This window comes from Urtica dioica, chromosome 7, assembly GCF_054948205.1.
Source record: "Urtica dioica subsp. dioica isolate 48M chromosome 7, U.dioica_male_clone48M_v1_H2, whole genome shotgun sequence".
NCBI classification, from domain to species: Eukaryota; Viridiplantae; Streptophyta; class Magnoliopsida; order Rosales; family Urticaceae; genus Urtica; species Urtica dioica.
In genome coordinates this window covers 24979716-24999121 of record NC_142762.1, presented here as the reverse complement: position 1 = coordinate 24999121, position 19406 = coordinate 24979716, and the positions used below count along the sequence as shown (strand labels likewise).

The following is a 19406-nucleotide window of genomic DNA, read 5'->3' as shown; positions in this document are numbered from 1 at the left end:
TTGCGCCGCCCTTGGCCTCGTGATTGGGTTTTCTTCTTGCGTCGCTTTTGGCTCTAGCTTTATATTTCTTCCATTCAGCTTTGTTCAAACCATGAAACTCTTTGTTGAAGTCTTGTACTCTTGAATTAGGAATAGGCTCGATGAAGCGCCTTTGTTCCTTTGCACGGTGGATCACATCAGGTATGGTCTATGAAATATTATCACTCATGAATATAATTAATTAGACGAGGTATAAAAACAACAAATTTATCCTTCACATTATTCGTTCCTTCAACTTCTTTATTATTTGTGAATAATCTTGGAGACTTATAAAACCAATATGCTTTACTTTTGTTTGGCTTTTATAGCTACATAGCAATTGAAATTAATAAAATTTATTGAATAGTTAATTTTTCTTAAAACTAGTGAACCAATTAAAATGGGTAAGAATTGGGTTTCAATATTTTTTTGACCCGTGATTAAATTTTTCGAAAGCAATAAATTTTCTTATATAAATTGTCCAAAAATTTAATAATAGTGTCAATTTTTTTTAGGGTCCATTAGATATATAGCTTTATTTTTAGTTATAGATCGCCATTTAAACAACTTTTAGTATGTTTTTTGTAAATAGTCATGATCAAATATTTACACGCGTAAATTGACTAAAATACTTTATCAAAACGTTGATTATTTACCTAAAACTTACAAAACATTGGTTGTTTACCTAAAATTTTCAAAACGTTGACTAATTAGAAATTTCTCTAGTTTTAGTTGGCTAGTTTGCTAATTATTTGATTTTTTTTTAACTAGTGAATTAGTTTGAAGTGGTTATTTTGTATAAATTTATCTTGTTTATTTACCATGGGGAGCTTCCCTAGTAATACAATTGTAAGTGGATTCTAATTATGATTATCGTTAAATAAATGTTGGTACTAATGGTCTTTATAAGAACAAAAAATTAGGTAACTAGCCAGGTTAGACGTTTGAGATTGCTATATAACCAACACTTGGTAAATATTTAGTAAATAACCATAAACATTATGTGACATTCCTGGTTTGTTTTTCATTAAAATAAAAAGTGAGGTATTTACATTAGTTTAAGTTTGTAAATACGTGGATGTGACTATTTACGAAATATTTATCAAACGTTGGATAAATAGCAATCTCAAAGTGTAAATATGACTATATATTGAATGGATCCAATTAAAAGTTACATCATCGGAATGTTCAGTATAAATGATACATAGTTACAAAATAATGATAGTCTTCTTCCTTTTTTTTTTATTGCTGAAAAGAACTACTTCCCATCGTAATTTCTGGAAAAATCGGAATTAACTATGAGGATAAATCAGTATTTTAAAAAAAAAATAAAAAAAAGCCAAACCGATAAGGAGTTTGTAGTCCACTTCATTTTATGGAGATTTATCTTAATGCCATTTCTTTGGATTTTTTTCCCCTCACTTCAAAGACAGCTTTTATTCTTTTTTGGAGGGAGGTTTTGAGGACTCTTTTGAAGGAGACACTATGGTTAAGACATAGTAGTCCTCCTTCCATAACAGAATATTGTCCACATAAATCGTAGCACTGCTAGAACCATACAATTTCTACATAATATCCACTTAAAAGTTATTTAAATTTTGAAGAAGAGGAAAAAAAACACATCTGAACCCACAGATCTTCCTGCCCAATCTATATTTTCTTCTTTTTAGAAGTTCCTTAAGCATAAAAAGAACCAAAAGGAAAAAAATAAAACAAAGTATAGTTTTTGTGTGAGTTGATTTTTTTTCTTTGATATTTTATCTTTAGAAATGGCTTTGGAAAACTGTTTCCAGTTACGCACAGTAAGAGCTGGAATGCAATGCCATAGCACCACAATATTATCATCATCATCCAAAGAGAAGGCTTGTTTCCCTGCTTCCCAAAACGGCCTCAAGAAGTCTTTTGGTCTCAAGAAATCTTCAAGGAGAACCCTCTTGGTTTGCAAGGCTCGTGAGGCTGTAAATCAAGGTACGCCACGTCATCTTAGGATGAATCATCTTAATCTCAGAGAAAAAAAAACCTGATAATGTGTAATACAATTGTGATGAAATTTTTATCTAAACAATAAATTAAGACGGTGATGATATTATAAGCTTTGCTTGTACTGCAAGAAACTAATTACGAATTGTGGGTTTTGTTCAGTTCAAGTGGCGACAGACTCGAGCTGGGACGAGCAAGTGATTGGGTGCGAGGTGCCGGTGCTGGTGGAGTTTTGGGCGCCGTGGTGCGGGCCGTGCCGGATGATAGCGCCGGTGATTGATGAGCTGGCAAAAGAGTACTCAGGGAAGATAGAGTGTTTCAAGGTCAACACCGACGACTGTCCTAACATCGCGACGCAGTACGGGATCAGAAGCATCCCAACGGTGCTCTTCTTCAAGAATGGAGAGAAGAAAGAGAGTGTGATCGGTGCAGTGCCCAAATCCACCCTGGCTGCTTCCATTGACAAATATGTTGAGTCTTGAGATCACAATTTACATATATGCGTCTGTATGAATGAACCAACAAATGAACCAATGAGGTTATTCTGAAATTACACCAACTTGTTAATATTTGTTTGATTTTGTACACTTCGACATGGTCGTTGAAGATTATCTTCATGACAGACATATATTAAAAAAAAAAAGTATTATTACAGAAATTCTTTCTCTATTGAAGTTCTCTTTTTCTATTTTTATTACTCCGGATACCATTATCATTTTAGTTTCTACCACACTATTTGGGCTTGATTTCCTTCCTTTCCGATGATCATCGAATTACACTGACGCTTTAATGGACAACTAGTGGTGGATGGTCAGAGTCGCCCAAGGACGGACCTCTTGTATCTTATTGGTGCTTGATGTAAGATGATAAGCAACTGTGTGGATACCTATCATCGATCTTAAGCCTCCTCGACCACCTCAGGTTGATAGAGGTAGATAGTTTAAGAATAGCAGAGGATCCGAAGAACATCATCCAAATTTCTCCATATGGGCTCAAGAACAGGTCGTGACTTCTGACTCTACAACAAGATGTGATCATTAGACCAGCAAGGACACGCCTCAACCATTTCCCTGTGTGGATTGAAGGAGTCGAACTGAGGTGTTATCAACAATGGTTTACATGAGCAATCGCCATAATCGAGCCCAGAAAAGATATTCGTGTTGAGGTAATCTTTTTTTAACTCCACCATTAATCCATTCGTTTACGAGTTTCATAGCAATAGATATGCATCTCCTACCGAGGCAGAATTTGTAACTTGCAATCCTTTTGCTTGGCGGGAAAGGATTTAGCTCCATGGATAGGATATTCATTGGGATTAACAGGAGAGTCCAACTACATTGCATTTCTAGAATCTATGTTGTATATTTGAAAGAGGTCGACCTCCTTGCTTCTTGCATGTTACAATTCTCTTCCTACGGAATCCATTTTCTCCTCAAATCAATTCGACAAGGTCACCATAAGTAAGGTTCCGACCATAACATAATCGGAAAATCTAAGACGTAGTAAGGGAATTCGGATCAAGATAAACTCTATTTAAAAAGCTATGTATCAATTGACATCTCCTATACAAATTCTTTGATTTTGAATGGCAAGACATCGTGAGCCTATATATATATATATTAGATATAGGGACGAAGCCAGGAATGTAGATTAGGGGGGGCTAATTTGTAACAAAAAATTCAGGGGGCTTATTTGTAAATTTTGAAGGTAAAAAAATGTAAAAATAAAATTAAAAACGGGTAAAAAGTGCAAAAAAAAAAATTTTGAGGGGGGGCTAGCCCCCCTCTCACTCTCATGTGGCTTCGTGCCTGTATATATATGTATATCTTTTGCTAATACACGAACAATCAATGTTTGGATAAAAATTATTTCCAACATGATTCAATTTCCGATACAAATAGATGCTATTTGAAAAGCTATGAATTGATTGGCATCCCCTATATATACATATATTATATATCGTTTGTGTTGTCGACCATTTTCGAAAATATTAAATTCTTTGTGACGTACAAGGAATCTCATGACAAAGTCCAAACGAGACCCAAATGAGGTCCACAAGGAAGCCCGATCTGAGCTCGTAAAGGCAAAAAGCCCATCCAACTCGAGCCTACGAAGACGTGCGAAAAGGAGAAAAAATGAGTCACCGCACTCATTGGCGCGACGCACCTGGCACTACTTGCGTCACGCTGCGGCCAGGCACACTGTGCCATCTATCCGGCGCGCCGTGCCCCCGCAAAAACATTCACCAATGCGGGGCAGCCATCACGCATCGCGCTTGAGGGCACGCGCGTCGTGCCCCTTGCCTTGCGCGAGCCGCCTGACGAAAGAAACAGCATCTGAACCCTTCAATGCTCCGCGCGTGCAATGAGCCTTCCGCATGCACCTTGTACTACAAACTTCAGGCCTTCTCCACCCCTTGATACACTATAAATAGATCCCTCATCCTGAGGCAAAAAGTGAGGTAAAAAGTACACAATTCTCTCTTAACACAATCACTCGACTCTAGAGTCATGAAACACTCTCAAAGGCCCTCTGCACATACTTTCACTCTGATCAAGCCTGATTCTCTCAAAGGCCCTCTTCTTTTTCTTCTTCTTCTTCTTCTTCTTCTTCTTCTTCTTCTTCTTCTTCTTCTTCTTACTCTCAGGTCTCAGCAACAAACGAAGAACGTTCTTCAGCTATGTGAGGGAACTCGTGCCTTTTGAATTTCTACAAACTTGGCAAGTTTCAGCGGCAACTATTTGCACAATCGACCAGTGTTTGGATAAAAAAAAAAAGATTCCAACATGCTTGGATGGTTCCACAGTATATTCTACATACGAAAATATGTTGAACTACTTCAACAAGTTTACGTGTAATATATCCAGCATTTGGACATCGGTATTTACAACTCATTTGTGGGCTCCATAACATGAAATAATATATTATGTCAAAGATAGGCCTTCTCAAATATTTCTTTGAATAAGTAAATCATTCGTTGGTATTTTCTCATATTTTTAGGATGTAATACATGAACTTTTAATTCCTTCAACATACTTCTAGTGTAGTGGCCAACTAGAAAATATTACTTCTTTTCTCTCTCACCGTGGTAATATTATTTTCTCAAATCATTGAATCACTTATTTTTCTTGAAATACTTTCAATTTTTAATATTGTGCACGTTTTTTTAGGGGGCATGCAACCGTTATCTGCATATGAGTTACATCTCATATGAAACTAGCTTATAATGCCACATCTCTTCTTACGTCGTTACGCAAATGTATCAAACAAACAATATCAAACGATTTGCAAACAATATTATAAGACGAGGAACACGACTTCATTGGTTTCAAGGTGCGGTTGACTATTGAGTTCAAAATAAAACTAGGAAAACTAAAGGGGTTATAATCTCACCTCTAGGTTTTATCCACTAACCTATCTCGAGTCGCTAGGGACCTAGTAGATTCACAAGCTTACATCCGTCGGTTAGGGCTCTATTAAAACCAAGGTTCGAAATGCCGTTTTCGGTGCCATTTCAGGCCCTTTGATTCACGAAAAATCTACACGCCGACAGAAAACAGAACGAAAAAATTGTGGAAGAAGGCAACTGATATGTCATTTTAAAATGCCATTTTGATGGAAAATCGACATGCCGATAGGAAACTGAACAAAAATAATATTTCAAAATATGTTATATATATACACACACATATATCTTTCAATTATTAAAGCTGTAATATATACAACATTTAAGTTATAGTAATAGCTGATAAGTGCGTTTTATGCGTACAAATCGCTCGTTTCCGAACTTGAATCGAAGTGAATCCTTAGGAGTTTTTTATATCTTTTGGTGTTTTTTTTTGTTATTAGAGGTTTATCATGATCTAAAAATGTTTTGAGGGCAGTGGCGTAACTTTGAGATGATTTAAAGACTTTACGGTCAAGTTAAAGCGAAACAAGAAACACGACGCGGTCTTCTGTAGAATTCTAACATTTTAATTTGATGAATTTGGATGTTCGTATTGCAGAATTGGATAGAGTTTTCTTTTAGCTTACAACTCAAGTTATTTGCGAAAATCGGACGTCGAGGCAAGAAGTTACAGGCCATTCAAAATCACTACCCAGCTATTCAGTTTCTCCACGTCCCAAAAATGTTGTTTTTGTTAATTACCCGATTATATGCGTTTTTGAGGCCCATATTGCTCCGAAAATCAATCTGTTGCCTATATATACTACTTTTGTTATCTCAAAACACATCTGTCATTCTTCTTTTCTTTTTCCCTTTAGTTTTCCAAATAGTATTTGGTAGTTTTTTTAAAGATTTTGAAGAGAGAAAAAATGCTCTTCGTTGGAATCGACGCCTCCGACGAGTCTCTTGAACACAAATCAATTCGTTCTTCTACCTTATTCTTTTCTTTTTATTTTTAGTTGTTGAATTATTGTTGAACATCAAGTTTATTTAATATGAATTATCTCTTACTTTCAATCTTTGTTTTATTGCTTTTAATTATTATGTTATGTTTAGCGTTGATTATGAACACCATTAAAGGCTAAGTTTCTTATGAGGTTGTGATGTAGCAGGGACTAGTAATGGTCAGGAGGTTCGTTAAGGTTAGATTATGCTTTAATTACTTCCATAATATGCTTGCTTGACTGAAATTGTTCTTAATGCTTTGTTTTCTTGATCACCATTAGAATTGCATGCTAGGAGTGTATAGCTACAGGTGGGACAACTCGCAACTACCATTCACACCCGACGTCATGGCACACTTTCGAGCGCCTTCGAAGTGAACCCAATGGAGCATTGCAACACAATCTCACATCAACGCGTTGTGGTCGTCGAGAACCCGAAGAAAGAAGAAGAAAAGGCTGTCCTAGTCATCGAAGCTCCTAAGCCGCCCTCGCCATTCCACACCGATGAGCAGCCAGTTCCATTCCCACAAAGGCTCACGGTGGCACTCTCTGCGGAGCGTATCATGCTTTTAAAATCAGAGCTTTCGCCAAAGTGAAGGACCCATGCCAATTCACATTGCCATGCATCATCGGAGTCATCTTCATCGACAACGCTTTGTGCGATCTAGGTTCGAGCATCAACCTCATGCCTTTGGTCATCTTCAAAAAACTCGGGATTGGTGTAGTAAAGCCCACGTGCACCACTCTTCAACTGGCGGATCGGACCGTAAGGCACCCGTGCGGCTTCGTGGAATACCTCATCGTCAAAGTCGAAAAATTTACTTTTTCGACCGATTACCAATCTCCTAGACTTTCTATAGACCTAGGTGGATCAATGATGGGTTGGGTAGATCTCAGATGTATTTTACCTCTCGGTTTCAAAACGTGCAAAGACACTCATTAATTAGGTAGGTAAGCTAACTAAGAGAAATAAACACACGCACAACCCATGGAATTCCTCTTTTTCTTTTTTCTTTTCTCTCATGTAGCTCATTTCTATCCTAAGCCATGAACCAACACACACAGCCATTCACCGACTACATCTTGTTCCTACTTAAGATTTAGCTACTCATACTAGAAAATAAGCATATCAACATGATAAAAAGAGTAATCTACATCACAACCAGGAAGTCATTGACACACGTTGAGCACGCAAGATACCCTTGTCTACTCCATTCACGATGGTCGTAATGTTGTCAATGGTGCCCACAAGAAGAGTAGTAGTGTCTATTTATGTACATTTGATGTCATATAGTCTTACGAAGACTCTTGCTTGTAATTATCTATTCATTAATAAAGTTGAAACGTTCATTCATTCTTTCTTTGTTTGAAGCTTTATGATAAAACCTTAGTCTTTTAGTCCATAAACAAACTTAACAACTTACGAAGAGACAAATGTAGATTTGCATGAACAAACTCTTCGTAGTTTGCTTAAAACGATATATTCGCAATCTTAGGGTCAAAGGACTATTGACCTCAGTATGATTGTTAGAAGAATCTATGATGTCAGGTTATGAGGCATTGAGAGTTGGGGACTCCATAGTTCTTCTAGGTATCTTCCGAAGGTACTGAATTGACCAGTGCACTTCTAGAGACAATATAAGAACAAACCATTTAACCTCTTATGTCTCGAAGTCACTATGTATGAATTGCATCATGCTTACCTTAATCCTGAAATGAGGCATGCCATTTCACACCTTAGTATTCTCATTTGAGAAAGTCAAAGTTCGGACTCACCATGTGATTCCGAACAAGGCCTATTGGTGAAGTACTAAGTTGTGAGTCTGTCATGAGTAACTTTGTGAAGTTCTCATAGATATGGAATTCATGTACAAGATTGCTGAAATGCAATGTATGTCACCTCATGCTTTGTTCCTTGGAGTGTGAATAAATGAACTGGCCAGTGTCCAAATTGAGTCCTGACTCTTTTGGATGAAACAATGTGACTTGTTAGCTCCTCGTCAATACATTGTTTCTAACTTATACACAAGCGACAAATGAGTTGAGGAAATAACAGCTAGAAGGGTAAAATGGTAATTTAGTAAATCCCGACTAGCTGATGACATTCATGAAGGGTAAACATAGATAATATTCAGTGGATCCGCTCATCGTAATTAAGTCGAATTCTTGAGTAGAAACTAAATTCATTTGAACCGAGAGATTTTCAGTGTCAACTCTTTAGTGGAGTCAGTTGGCATTAAGCTAAACTTGGAAAAGGTTTGTGAACTTTTGAGTCCAAGTGTTTAGCTCAAGCTTTGTTCATTTGGGTCCATGAGGTCACTGTCACGAATCACATCGATAGGAATAGTTAAACTGGAAGCTAAGTCAAAACAAGAACGAAAATTGTCGAAAGGGTATTTTTGTCTTTTGAGACATAAGGATGAAATGGATGTCAATAAATTTTGACAAGTTCATTTGATGACTTAATGTCACTCGGCCATAATATGATTAATTGGGCCTTGTGAATTAATTTCGTTTCATAAGAATTTTATTGAAAATTCTTAATGGGCTTTTCTCATATTGTTATGAACAAATGAAGAAGCTTCTAGAAGCTCCTTCTAGATGAGGATAGGCGCCCAAGTACCCAAGGAAAAGAGAGATTATTTTGTGCATAAATATATCAAGATACTTGCCAAAAGAAAAAGAGGAAACAAATCTCCTCTATGAGGAAAGTAGATGTTCGGCCAAACAAGCCAAGAGAAAGTCAAAGGCAAGGCATGGAATAAAAGAGGAAACTAATCCCTTGGGGATGTGTTTGATGTAGGCGCCCATTTAGGGGATTTGGGCAATAAAAGATTGCTCAAAAAGGCTTGGAAAATAAGAAGAAACTACTTCCTTCCAAGGCCAACCCTTCTCCTATAAATAGGACCCTCATTCCTCTCATTCCATTCATCCCACACAAGTTAGAGATTGAGAGACTCTCTCTCTAGACATTGTGGCCGAAATCCTCTCTCTCTCTCTTTCTAGTTTATTTTCGATTTTTCTTGTTTTGGCACCTAGGTCCTCACTCGACCTAGTGTTTAGTTCTGCGACTTCGAGACACGTTCTTAAGTCGTAGCGTTTAAAAGTGCCCACTCACTGATTCCTTCTTTTCGAGTGATTTAGTGATAGAAACTTTCGTGGTTGCTCGAGGTGCCGAGGAAAGAAAGAGAGACGTGCTGCGAGGGGAGACGAGCGTTGCGAACTTTCCAAAGGCTTCTTCAAAGTTCAAGCTTCAAGAAAGGTTAGTAAACTTCTTAGCTCATATTAGTTTTTAATTACATGTACTTGCACTTGTCTAGGTTAGTAAAAACCGTTTTTACTTGTAAAAGAAATTTTTTAAAATTCCGCCGCTTCCCGAAGCGTTAATTATTTTCTTAAACCCTAGATCGATTCCAACAAATGGTATCAGAGCTATGGTCAAAGAGATGCATGTACATGTTTTTAAAATTATGAGCTTGAAAATCGTTTTCGAAAGTTTACAAATTTTGTGACAAGTTAGAATTGTAATCTTAGATTTTTTTAATTTATTGCTCTTGCCTTTAAATTAAAAATCATGTTGTTTTTCTATGAGTTTGGGATGTTTTTAAAACACTTTAGAATCAGTTCTAAAAGTTTTTAATTTTTTATATTAAAAAACGTGTTTTAAAGGTTTGAGAAATTTCGAGTAAAATTTTGTGACTAGTTTTCTTGTCTTGCTAGTTTCTTATTTTTACTTGAATCGTTTTATGCATGTTGTTATTTCTTTTATTCCTTGTTATTACCTTGCTAATAAAACACAAATAAAAGCTTTAACAACCTTCATAAAACGTTCCGTTACACTCGATTCTTTTTCGCACCTAAAAGGACCAAGCTTTAATTATTTATTTTTCTTCGAGCTGGAGTAAACCCGCATTAAAAGTGGCATAACTCTCTGCTCAGAAATTGAAATTTAATGATTCTTGAATCAAATTAAAGCTCTGTCTGTCCTCTGTCCAATGCCACCGGTTTCGGCTCAAAAGGACATTGGAGCCTCCAGATATGGCGATTTTACTCCGAGGTGCGCGGCTGTTCCGAAACTCCAGTTTTTTATAAATCCGGATTTTCAAACCCCACTACCATGAGTTATAGAACTCTAATGAGAAATTTTCCTTGAGCAAAAATGTTTTTCATATGATTATAAACATGATGTGTAAGATTAAAATGTTTTGATTTTTGAAAGTTTAATTGAAATTGAGTTTTTACAAAACTAGTTTGAATTTTGAAAAACTGTTTTCACTTTCAAACTTGAAAATATTTTGTCATCCAAATCAAATAAGTTTTCAAAATGTTTTCAAAACTATATCTATATCACATATGTTCAAAATCTATATGCTCTTGAAAATTTGAGTGGGAGGTCTCTTTGTAGACAATCCGAAAAATAAAAAGATGTGTAATCTCAAACTTTCAAGTGTTCGAGTGAGTTGAAGTTCACACTTCCCTCATGCACTTTCCCGAAATAGAAAATAGGAAAAGATCGAGTATGTACCTTGTGCCTTTATGCACTAATACTACTCTGAACATGTCAATCTAGGATTCTCTTCTAGTTGTCCGCTCTGTCGCTCTCTAACTAGGAAATTTGTTTCCGAACTTATAAGAGTCGATGAACCAACTCCAAAAACTAAGTGGGAGGGTTATACTTGTTGTTTGTAACCCACGATCCCCAACACTAATGAAAGAAGCAATTAACGTGGGACTAAGAGCCGCTCTTGCGACCCTCACTTAAATGGGAGTACTCCAAGGCGTTATTGCTTCGATCATTGCTCAAATGGGCTACGTCCGAGAGTGAGACGATGATGGCAAGGCCTCCCCTTTGGGGATTGTTTTTCAAAGTTGATCTTTTGGACTAAGTGGTTGGTTGCACACTTAGGCTCAATCCCTAGTAATCCTCCCTTGAGGCTTTGCGAAAGGATGTGAGTGATCAAACTAATTTAAAAGGTGGCTAGTCAAAATAGATGTATTGACATCTTGGCTAAGCATTAATGATGTGTCATTTACTTATAAAAGGAGATTTTTTGCGGCCTTCTCTTGAGGGAGTAAATTATCGTTTGGTTTATAACACCTTTGGATTTTATAAAAGTCTTAATAAAACTTAAATCCTAAACCAAAGACTAATCATAAACTTGTTTCAACTTTTATAGGCAATATGTCTCTCAACCCTCTCTCAATCTTTCTTTCCTCGATCAAACTCGAAAACGAAAACTACGTAGATTCGAAATGTAACCTCGACATAATACCTACCGTTAACAAGCACAAATGGGTACTCACCACCCCGTGTCCTCCTCTGACGAATGATGATTCAACTCAAGAGGACAATGACGCCTTAGCGGCCTGGCTTCGATCCGATGAGATTGTGAGGTGCTATATCTTGGCATCTATGAACAATGTGCTGAAAGAGCAACATCGTGACATCGAGACTGTCGCTGACATGCTCTACAATCTCCTTGAGATGTTTGGAGGGCAAAGGCATCAAATAAGGCAACAAGCAGTCCGACAATTTATGAACTGTCATATGAAGGCTAGGACTCCTGTTAGAGACTTTATGATACTGATCATTAGTTTTCTGAATAGAATGGAAATCCTAGGATCTGAGATTGATGGGAAGAATGTCATAGATATGATCTTAGAAACTCTCCCCGCATCTCTTGATACCTCCAAGATGAACTACTCCATAAACAAGCTAGAGTTCACTGTTACCAAGCTTATGATGGAACTTCACACTGCTGTAGGTCTCACTAAGAGAAAGAGGAATCAAGGAGAGGCACATGCTACTGAGCAAAAAGCCTCCACCTCTGGAACTAAGAAGAGACCTCACAAGGCCGATAAAAAGAACTGTCCTGCCAATCTCAAAGCAAAGGAACATAGTATTGTACTAGTTACCAAAGCATGCTTAGTAGCTGATAATGTATCAACGTGGATTCTTGACTCCGCTGCTACTAACCATATTTGTTGTTCCCTGAATGGTTTCAAGAAAACCAAAAGCTTAGAAGAAGGCGAGTTCTGTTTCAAATGGGGTGATGGGAGCCTGCTGTCCGCGATGGCTGTGGGATCCGTGACGCTGTCTTTTGAAGACCGCACTTTAAACTTGAATAATGTTTATTTTGTTCCTACCTTTGGGAAGAACTTAATATCCGTTGCTCGTCTTCGTGAGCAAGATTATTGTTTAAAGTTCATTAAGAATGGAATTCGTATTTCGTTTCCTGATAATTCTTTTGTCACTGATGCATGTATGAAGAATGCTCTTTTTTACATCTATCCCACTCAACCTTCTCTTTTAGACACCGAAATAGATAACGATCTAATTAGGGAGCCAAAGAGGATCAAACTTTATGAATCCTCCGATCTAACAAAATCAACATACCTATGGCACTTAAGACTTGGTCATATCAGTCTAGATAGGATTAAGAGACTTGTGAGGGACGGTCCACTCCAAGCCTCTGCAATAGGTTCACTACCTATTTGTGAATCCTGCATAGAAGGAAAAATGACTAAGCGACCTTTCTCCGATAAGGGTCGAAGAGCCACTGAGTTGTTGGAACTGATACATTCTGATGTATGTGGTCCGCTCAGCCAACAGGCACGTGGAGGATACGAATACTTCGTTACCTTCACCAATGATTACTCACGATATGGGTTTGTCTATTTGCTCAAACACAAATCCGAGACCTTTAACGTATTTAAGGTCTTTAGGGCTTTAGTGGAAAAGCAAACTGGCAAAGTGATCAAAACCCTTCGATCCGATCGAGGTGGTGAGTATATGTCTGGAGAGTTCGATGACTTTCTTAAAGAAGAAGGTATCGCTTCTCAGCTTACCGCACCTGGCACACCTCAACAAAACGGAGTGTCAGAGAGAAGGAACCGAACTCTTATGGAGATGGTTAGATCAATGATGAGTTACTCATCACTCCCTCTTTCCTTTTGGGGATATGCCCTCGAAACAGCCGCTTACATTCTGAACCAAGTTTCGTCTAAAACGGTTCCTGGTACTCCTTATGAACGATGGACTGGCCGTAAAGTAAGTTTGGGCCACATCCGAATTTGGGGTTGCCCTGCACATGTGCTAAGGCAAAAGACTAGCAAGTTGGCTAGTAGGTCAGAATTGTGCCTGTTTGTGGGATATCCAAAGGAAACCAAAGGTTTCATTTTCTATAGTCCCGAGGACGATAAGACTTTCGTTAGCACGAATGCTCGTTTCCTTGAGGAGGACTTCATGAAGGATGCGAAACCTAGAAGCAAAATTGTGCTTGAAGAAAAGTTGGGTGAGGAAGCTTCTACCTCATCTGTAAGAACTGTTCTTACCCCAATTGAAACACAACCTAACTCATCAGAATCTCGTCAAGTAGTACTTAGACGTAGTGGGAGGGCTACTCAAAAGCCTGACAGGTACATGTCTTATGGAGACTCTCTTGTAGCCGTCTCCGACATGGATGACCCTGTTTCCTATAGCCAAGCGATGGCTTGTTCTGAATCAAACCTTTGGCTTGACGCCATGAAAGTTGAAATGCACTCGATGTATGTCAACAATGTCTGGACACTTGTAGACCTTCCTGAAGGGATTAAACTCGTAGGGTGTAAGTGGATATACAAGAAGAAAAGGGGTCCTGATGGGAACGTCGAGACGTTCAAAGCACGACTTGTGGCGAAGGGTTATACCCAACAAGAAGGGATTGACTATGAAGAAACCTTCTCGCCAGTCGCGATGCTTAAATCCATCCGCATACTCCTATCCATAGCTGCAGCCCTCGACTATGAGATCTGGCAAATGGATGTCAAGACAGCCTTTCTGAATGGCAATCTTGACGAGCGCATTTACATGGCTCAACCAGACGGTTTCGTGGATAAAGGTCAAGAGACCAAGGTTTGTGAGTTGCTTAAATCTATTTATGGACTAAAGCAAGCATCTAGGTCATGGAATATTAGATTCGATGAAACTGTAAAGAGCTTTGGCTTTGAACAGTCAATAGATGAGCCTTGTGTTTACAAGTTAATACACGAAGGTAAAGTTGTGTTTCTGGTACTATATGTCGATGATATACTACTCATTGATAATGACGTGGGTAAGTTATCTGAGGTTAAGGTCTGGCTAGCAAAGCAATTCGATATGAAGGATCTAGGAGAAGCCGCGTACATTCTGGGGATCCAAATCTTTCGAGATAGGAAAAACCGGACCCTGTCGCTCTCTCAAGCATCTTATATTGATAAGGTGATGGATCGCTTCTCGATGCAAGACTGCAAGAGGGGTCAAACACCCTTTAGGCATGGAGTTTCACTCTCTAAGGACCAGTCTCCCAAGACTGCACAAGAGATTGAAGACATGAGGAAGATTCCTTACGCCTCTGCCGTAGGAAGCCTCATGTATTCTATGCTTTGCACTAGACCTGATATATGTTTCGCCGTTGGCGTAGTTAGCCATTTCCAATCCAACCCTGGACCCGAGCACTGGATTGCTGTTAAGCATGTTCTTAAGTATCTTTGAAGAACTAGGAACTTGATGCTTACATACTCAGGTACTGACCTGACTATGACGGGATATACCGACTCAAATTTTCAAGCGGATAAGGATTCCAGGAAATCCACTTCGGGATCTGTATTCATCCTTAATGGTGGAGCTGTTGTGTGGAGAGTATTAAGCAATCTTGCATTGCTGACTCCACAATGGAAGCAGAATATATGGCTGCTTGTGAAGCATCCGAAGAGACTGTATGGCTTAGAAAGTTCCTTAAGTATTCGGAAGTTGTTCCAAACGTCGACGAGCCCATGAACCTTTATTGTGATAATAGTGGGGCTGTCGCTAACTCAAAGGAACCTAGAAGCCATAAGCACTCCAAGCATATTGAGAGTAAATACCATTTGATTCGAGAGATCGCGCAACGCGGAGACGTGGAGGTGAAGTAGATCTCTGGTAGATCTATTCACCAAGGCCCTAGCGAACATGGTCTTCGACCAACTTCTAGAGGGATTAGGCATGTAGGACTACTCACATCTTCTTTGAGTCAAGTGGGAGTTTGTTGTCAATGGTGCCCACAAGAAGAGTAGTAGTGTCTATTTATGTACATTTGATGTCATATAGTCTTACGAAGACTCTTGCTTGTAATTATCTATTCATTAATAAAGTTGAAACGTGCATTCATTCTTTCTTTGTTTGAAGCTTTATGATAAAACCTTAGTCTTTTAGTCCATAAACAAACTTAACAACTTACGAAGAGACAAATGTATATTTGCATGAACAAACTCTTCGTAGTTTGCTTAAAACGATATATTCGCAATCTTAGGGTCAAAGGACTATTGACCTCAGTATGATTGTTAGAAGAATCTATGATGTCAGGTTATGAGGCATTGAGAGTTGGGGACTCTGTAGTTCTTCTAGGTATCTTCCGAAGGTACTGAATTGACCAGTGCACTTCTAGAGACAATATAAGAACAAACCATTTAACCTCTTATGTCTCGAAGTCACTATGTATGAATTGCATCATGCTTACCTTAATCCTGAAATGAGACATGCCATTTCACACCTTAGTATTCTCATTTGAGAAAGTCAAAGTTCGGACTCACTATGTGATTCCGAACAAGGCCTATTGGTGAAGTACTAAGTTGTGAGTCTGTCATGAGTAACTTTGTGAAGTTCTCATAGATATGGAATTCATGTACAAGATTGCTGAAATGCAATGTATGTCACCTCATGCTTTGTTCCTTGGAGTGTGAATAAATGAACTGGCCAGTGTCCAAATTGAGTCCTGACTCTTTTGGATGAAACAGTGTGACTTGTTAGCTCCTCGTCAATACATTGTTTCTAACTTATACACAAGCGACAAATGAGTTGAGGAAATAACAGCTAGAAGGGTAAAATGGTAATTTAGTAAATCCCGACTAGCTGATGACATTCATGAAAGGTAAACATAGATAATATTCAGTGGATCCGCTCATCGTAATTAAGTCGAATTCTTGAGTAGAAAATAAATTCATTTGAACCGAGAGATTTTCAGTGTCAGCTCTTTAGTGAAGTCAGTTGGCATTAAGCTAAACTTGGAAAAGGTTTGTGAACTTTTGAGTCCAAGTGTTTAGCTCAAGCTTTGTTCATTTGGGTCCATGAGGTCACTGTCACGAATCACATCGATAGGAATAGTTAAACTGGAAGCTAAGTCAAAACAAGAACGAAAATTGTCGAAAGGGTATTTTTGTCTTTTGAGACATAAGGATGAAATGGATGTCAATAAAATTTGACAAGTTCATTTGATGACTTAATGTCACTCGGCCATAATATGATTAATTGGGCCTTGTGAATTAATTTCGTTTCATAAGAATTTTATTGAAAATTCTTAATGGGCTTTTCTCATATTGTTATGAACAAATGAAGAAGCTTCTAGAAGCTCCTTCTAGATGAGGATAGGCTCCCAAGTACCCAAGGAAAAGAGAGATTATTTTGTGCATAAATGTATCAAGATACTTGCCAAAAGAAAAAGAGGAAACAAATCTCCTCTATGAGGAAAGTAGATGTTCGGCCAAACAAGCCAAGAGAAAGTCAAAGGCAAGGCATGGAATAAAAGAGGAAACTAATCCCTTGGGGATGTGTTTGATGTAGGCGCCCATTTAGGGGATTTGGGCAATAAAAGATTGCTCAAAAAGGCTTGGAAAATAAGAGGAAACTACTTCCTTCCAAGGCCAACCCTTCTCCTATAAATAGGACCCTCATTCCTCTCATTCCATTCATCCCACACAAGTTAGAGATTGAGAGACTCTCTCTCTAGACATTGTGGCCGAAATCCTCTCTCTCTCTCTTTCTAGTTTATTTTCGATTTTTCTTGTTTTGGCACCTAGGTCCTCACTCGACCTAGTGTTTAGCTCTGCGACTTCGAGACTCGTTCTTAAGTCGTAGCGTTTAAAAGTGCCCACTCACTGATTCCTTCTTTTCGAGTGATTTAGAGATAGAAACTTTCGTGGTTGCTCGAGGTGCCGAGGAAAGAAAGAAAGACGTGCTGCGAGGGGAGACGAGCGTTGCGAACTTTCCAAAAGCTTCTTCAAAGTTCAAGCTTCAAGAAAGGTTAGTAAACTTCTTAGCTCATATTAGTTTTTAATTACATGTACTTGCACTTGTCTAGGTTAGTAAAAACCGTTTTTACTTGTAAAAGAAATTTTTTAAAATTCCGCCGCTTCCCGGAGCGTTAATTATTTTCTTAAACCCTAGATCGATTCCAACACGTAATACGTAGATCTGCTTCTATTGGACAACGCGAGCGTGTCTTTTGCACACGTTGGGAATGCAAATACTATTTTCCACTCCATCCTAATAAACTGCCTCATGCCAAAAAGCCATTGATAGTCTAGAGAAGTGCGGCCCGCTAACGAAAGATTTCATTGTCCTCAGCCACATCTCGCACTCGAACGCCTGTTTCCCACAACTCTTTCAGTTCCTCAATAAGTGACTGGAAGAACACGTCGATGTCTTTTTCTGGAGACTTTGATCCCGGAATCAAGAGCGTCAACATCAAGTACTCGGACTTTATGCAAAGCCATGGTGGAAAATTGTAAGCGGTCAACACCACCAACCACATGCTATACATTGTAGTCATTTCTCCGAAAGGATGGAAACCATTGGCAACAAGTCCAAGGCGAACGTTCCTTGGCTCCACACCAAAGTCTGGATACTTCTCGTCGAGATATTTCCATCTTTCACATCGACAGGATGTCGTAAGACGCCTTCTTCAGTCACCCGTTCTTTCTTGTGGTACTGCATTTCGAGAGACGTGTGTCGAGATGCGTACAATCGCTTAAGCCGATCTTTCACCGCGAAGTACCGCAAGACTTTGCGTAGTACTTTCTTCCTAACTACCCATCTACTCTTTTCCCAAATGGGACAGACGTCAGCAGTTTTCAATCCCTTCTAGAATAAGACGCAATCGTTTGCGTACACATCGATCATCTCATATCATATGCCAAACCGCTTCAAATTTGCCTTTGCCTCGTAGTGCTTATCTTGAATTCTGTTTCCAGCGGGATGCGACTTCCTCAAAAGCTGCAAGAGTTTAATGAATGACTTGTTCGTCCAGTGGTTCGTGACTTTGATGTGCATCAACGAAACCAAGAACGAAAAAGACGAAAACTCTGTGCAACCAAGGTACAAATCTACTTTCATCTTGGCAAAAAAAATTCCTTAATCTGCTATTCTTCTCGCATTTCATTCGGGGTCGGGTTGACGAAATAATCGTATTTGTCGTGATTCATAATAACGTGAATGGCATCGTGTAATCGGCCAACATCTTGCTCGTTCTACACTGATGCTTCTTCTGCAATGATGGCATGTCATGGCTCGCCGTGATGATACCACTGAGTGTAGTACGGATTAAATCCCTTTGACAAAAGATGCACCCGAACTATTCATATTTGTTGGGTAATTGTACTGTTGCAACTACAACAAGGACACTTAGCTTCGCCATCACTATTCAATTGGAAGCGTTCCTTGCATAATAATACCCATATTCTTGAAACGAAGATTATAGGAAACCTGAATAATGTAATCGGTGGTGAGTTTAGAAAGAAAAACAGTGGAGTTAGGGTTCTAATGATCCTCGTTTCAAGAATAGGGCTGTGTTTACCGTTTCCGATGGATTTTGAAACTAATTGGTTAGAATATCTAGCTAACAAAATTTCGGCAGAGTTTCCCCTATACTATTTACAAACCAAAAATCTGCAATATCATATATAAACACACACACACACATATATATATATATATGCTAGCCAAATCTATTCTATTGATCAACTAAACCCTAAACTGAGTCTCGATGGCTCGGTTACATCGGTAAAACAGTACAAATCAACAAGGATAAACAAGTTAATTTCACCGACAATTTAACTATCCTATTCAATTTCATTTTAAGTTTTCAAAATTAATCATCTACAAAGTAATCAATTTTAATTTTAACTTAGTTAAATATACACATATTTAATTACTTTGCCAGTTTATCACATAACTAACAATACTT

At 38.4% G+C, this 19406-nt stretch overlaps 1 protein-coding gene across 1 annotated transcript; it reads left to right on the top strand.

Annotated features, from left to right (window-relative positions):
• Window positions 1-1494: 1494 nt before the first annotated feature.
• Window positions 1495-2549, top strand: LOC149390514 (thioredoxin-like). The gene is made up of 2 exons (XM_089620166.1): window positions 1495-1986; window positions 2161-2549. Exons 1-2 carry the CDS (start codon window positions 1788-1790, stop codon window positions 2478-2480), a joined length of 519 nt encoding a protein of 172 aa, XP_089476292.1. The 5' UTR covers window positions 1495-1787; the 3' UTR covers window positions 2481-2549.
• Window positions 2550-19406: the final 16857 nt, after the last annotated feature.

Coding starts and splice junctions, on each gene's coding strand:
- LOC149390514 (XM_089620166.1), top strand. CDS start 1,788: ATGGCTTTGGAAAACTGTTTCCAGTTACGCACAGTAAGAGCTGGAATG. Junction 1,987..2,160: donor TCGTGAGGCTGTAAATCAAG/GTACGCCACGTC, acceptor GGTTTTGTTCAG/TTCAAGTGGCGACAGACTCG.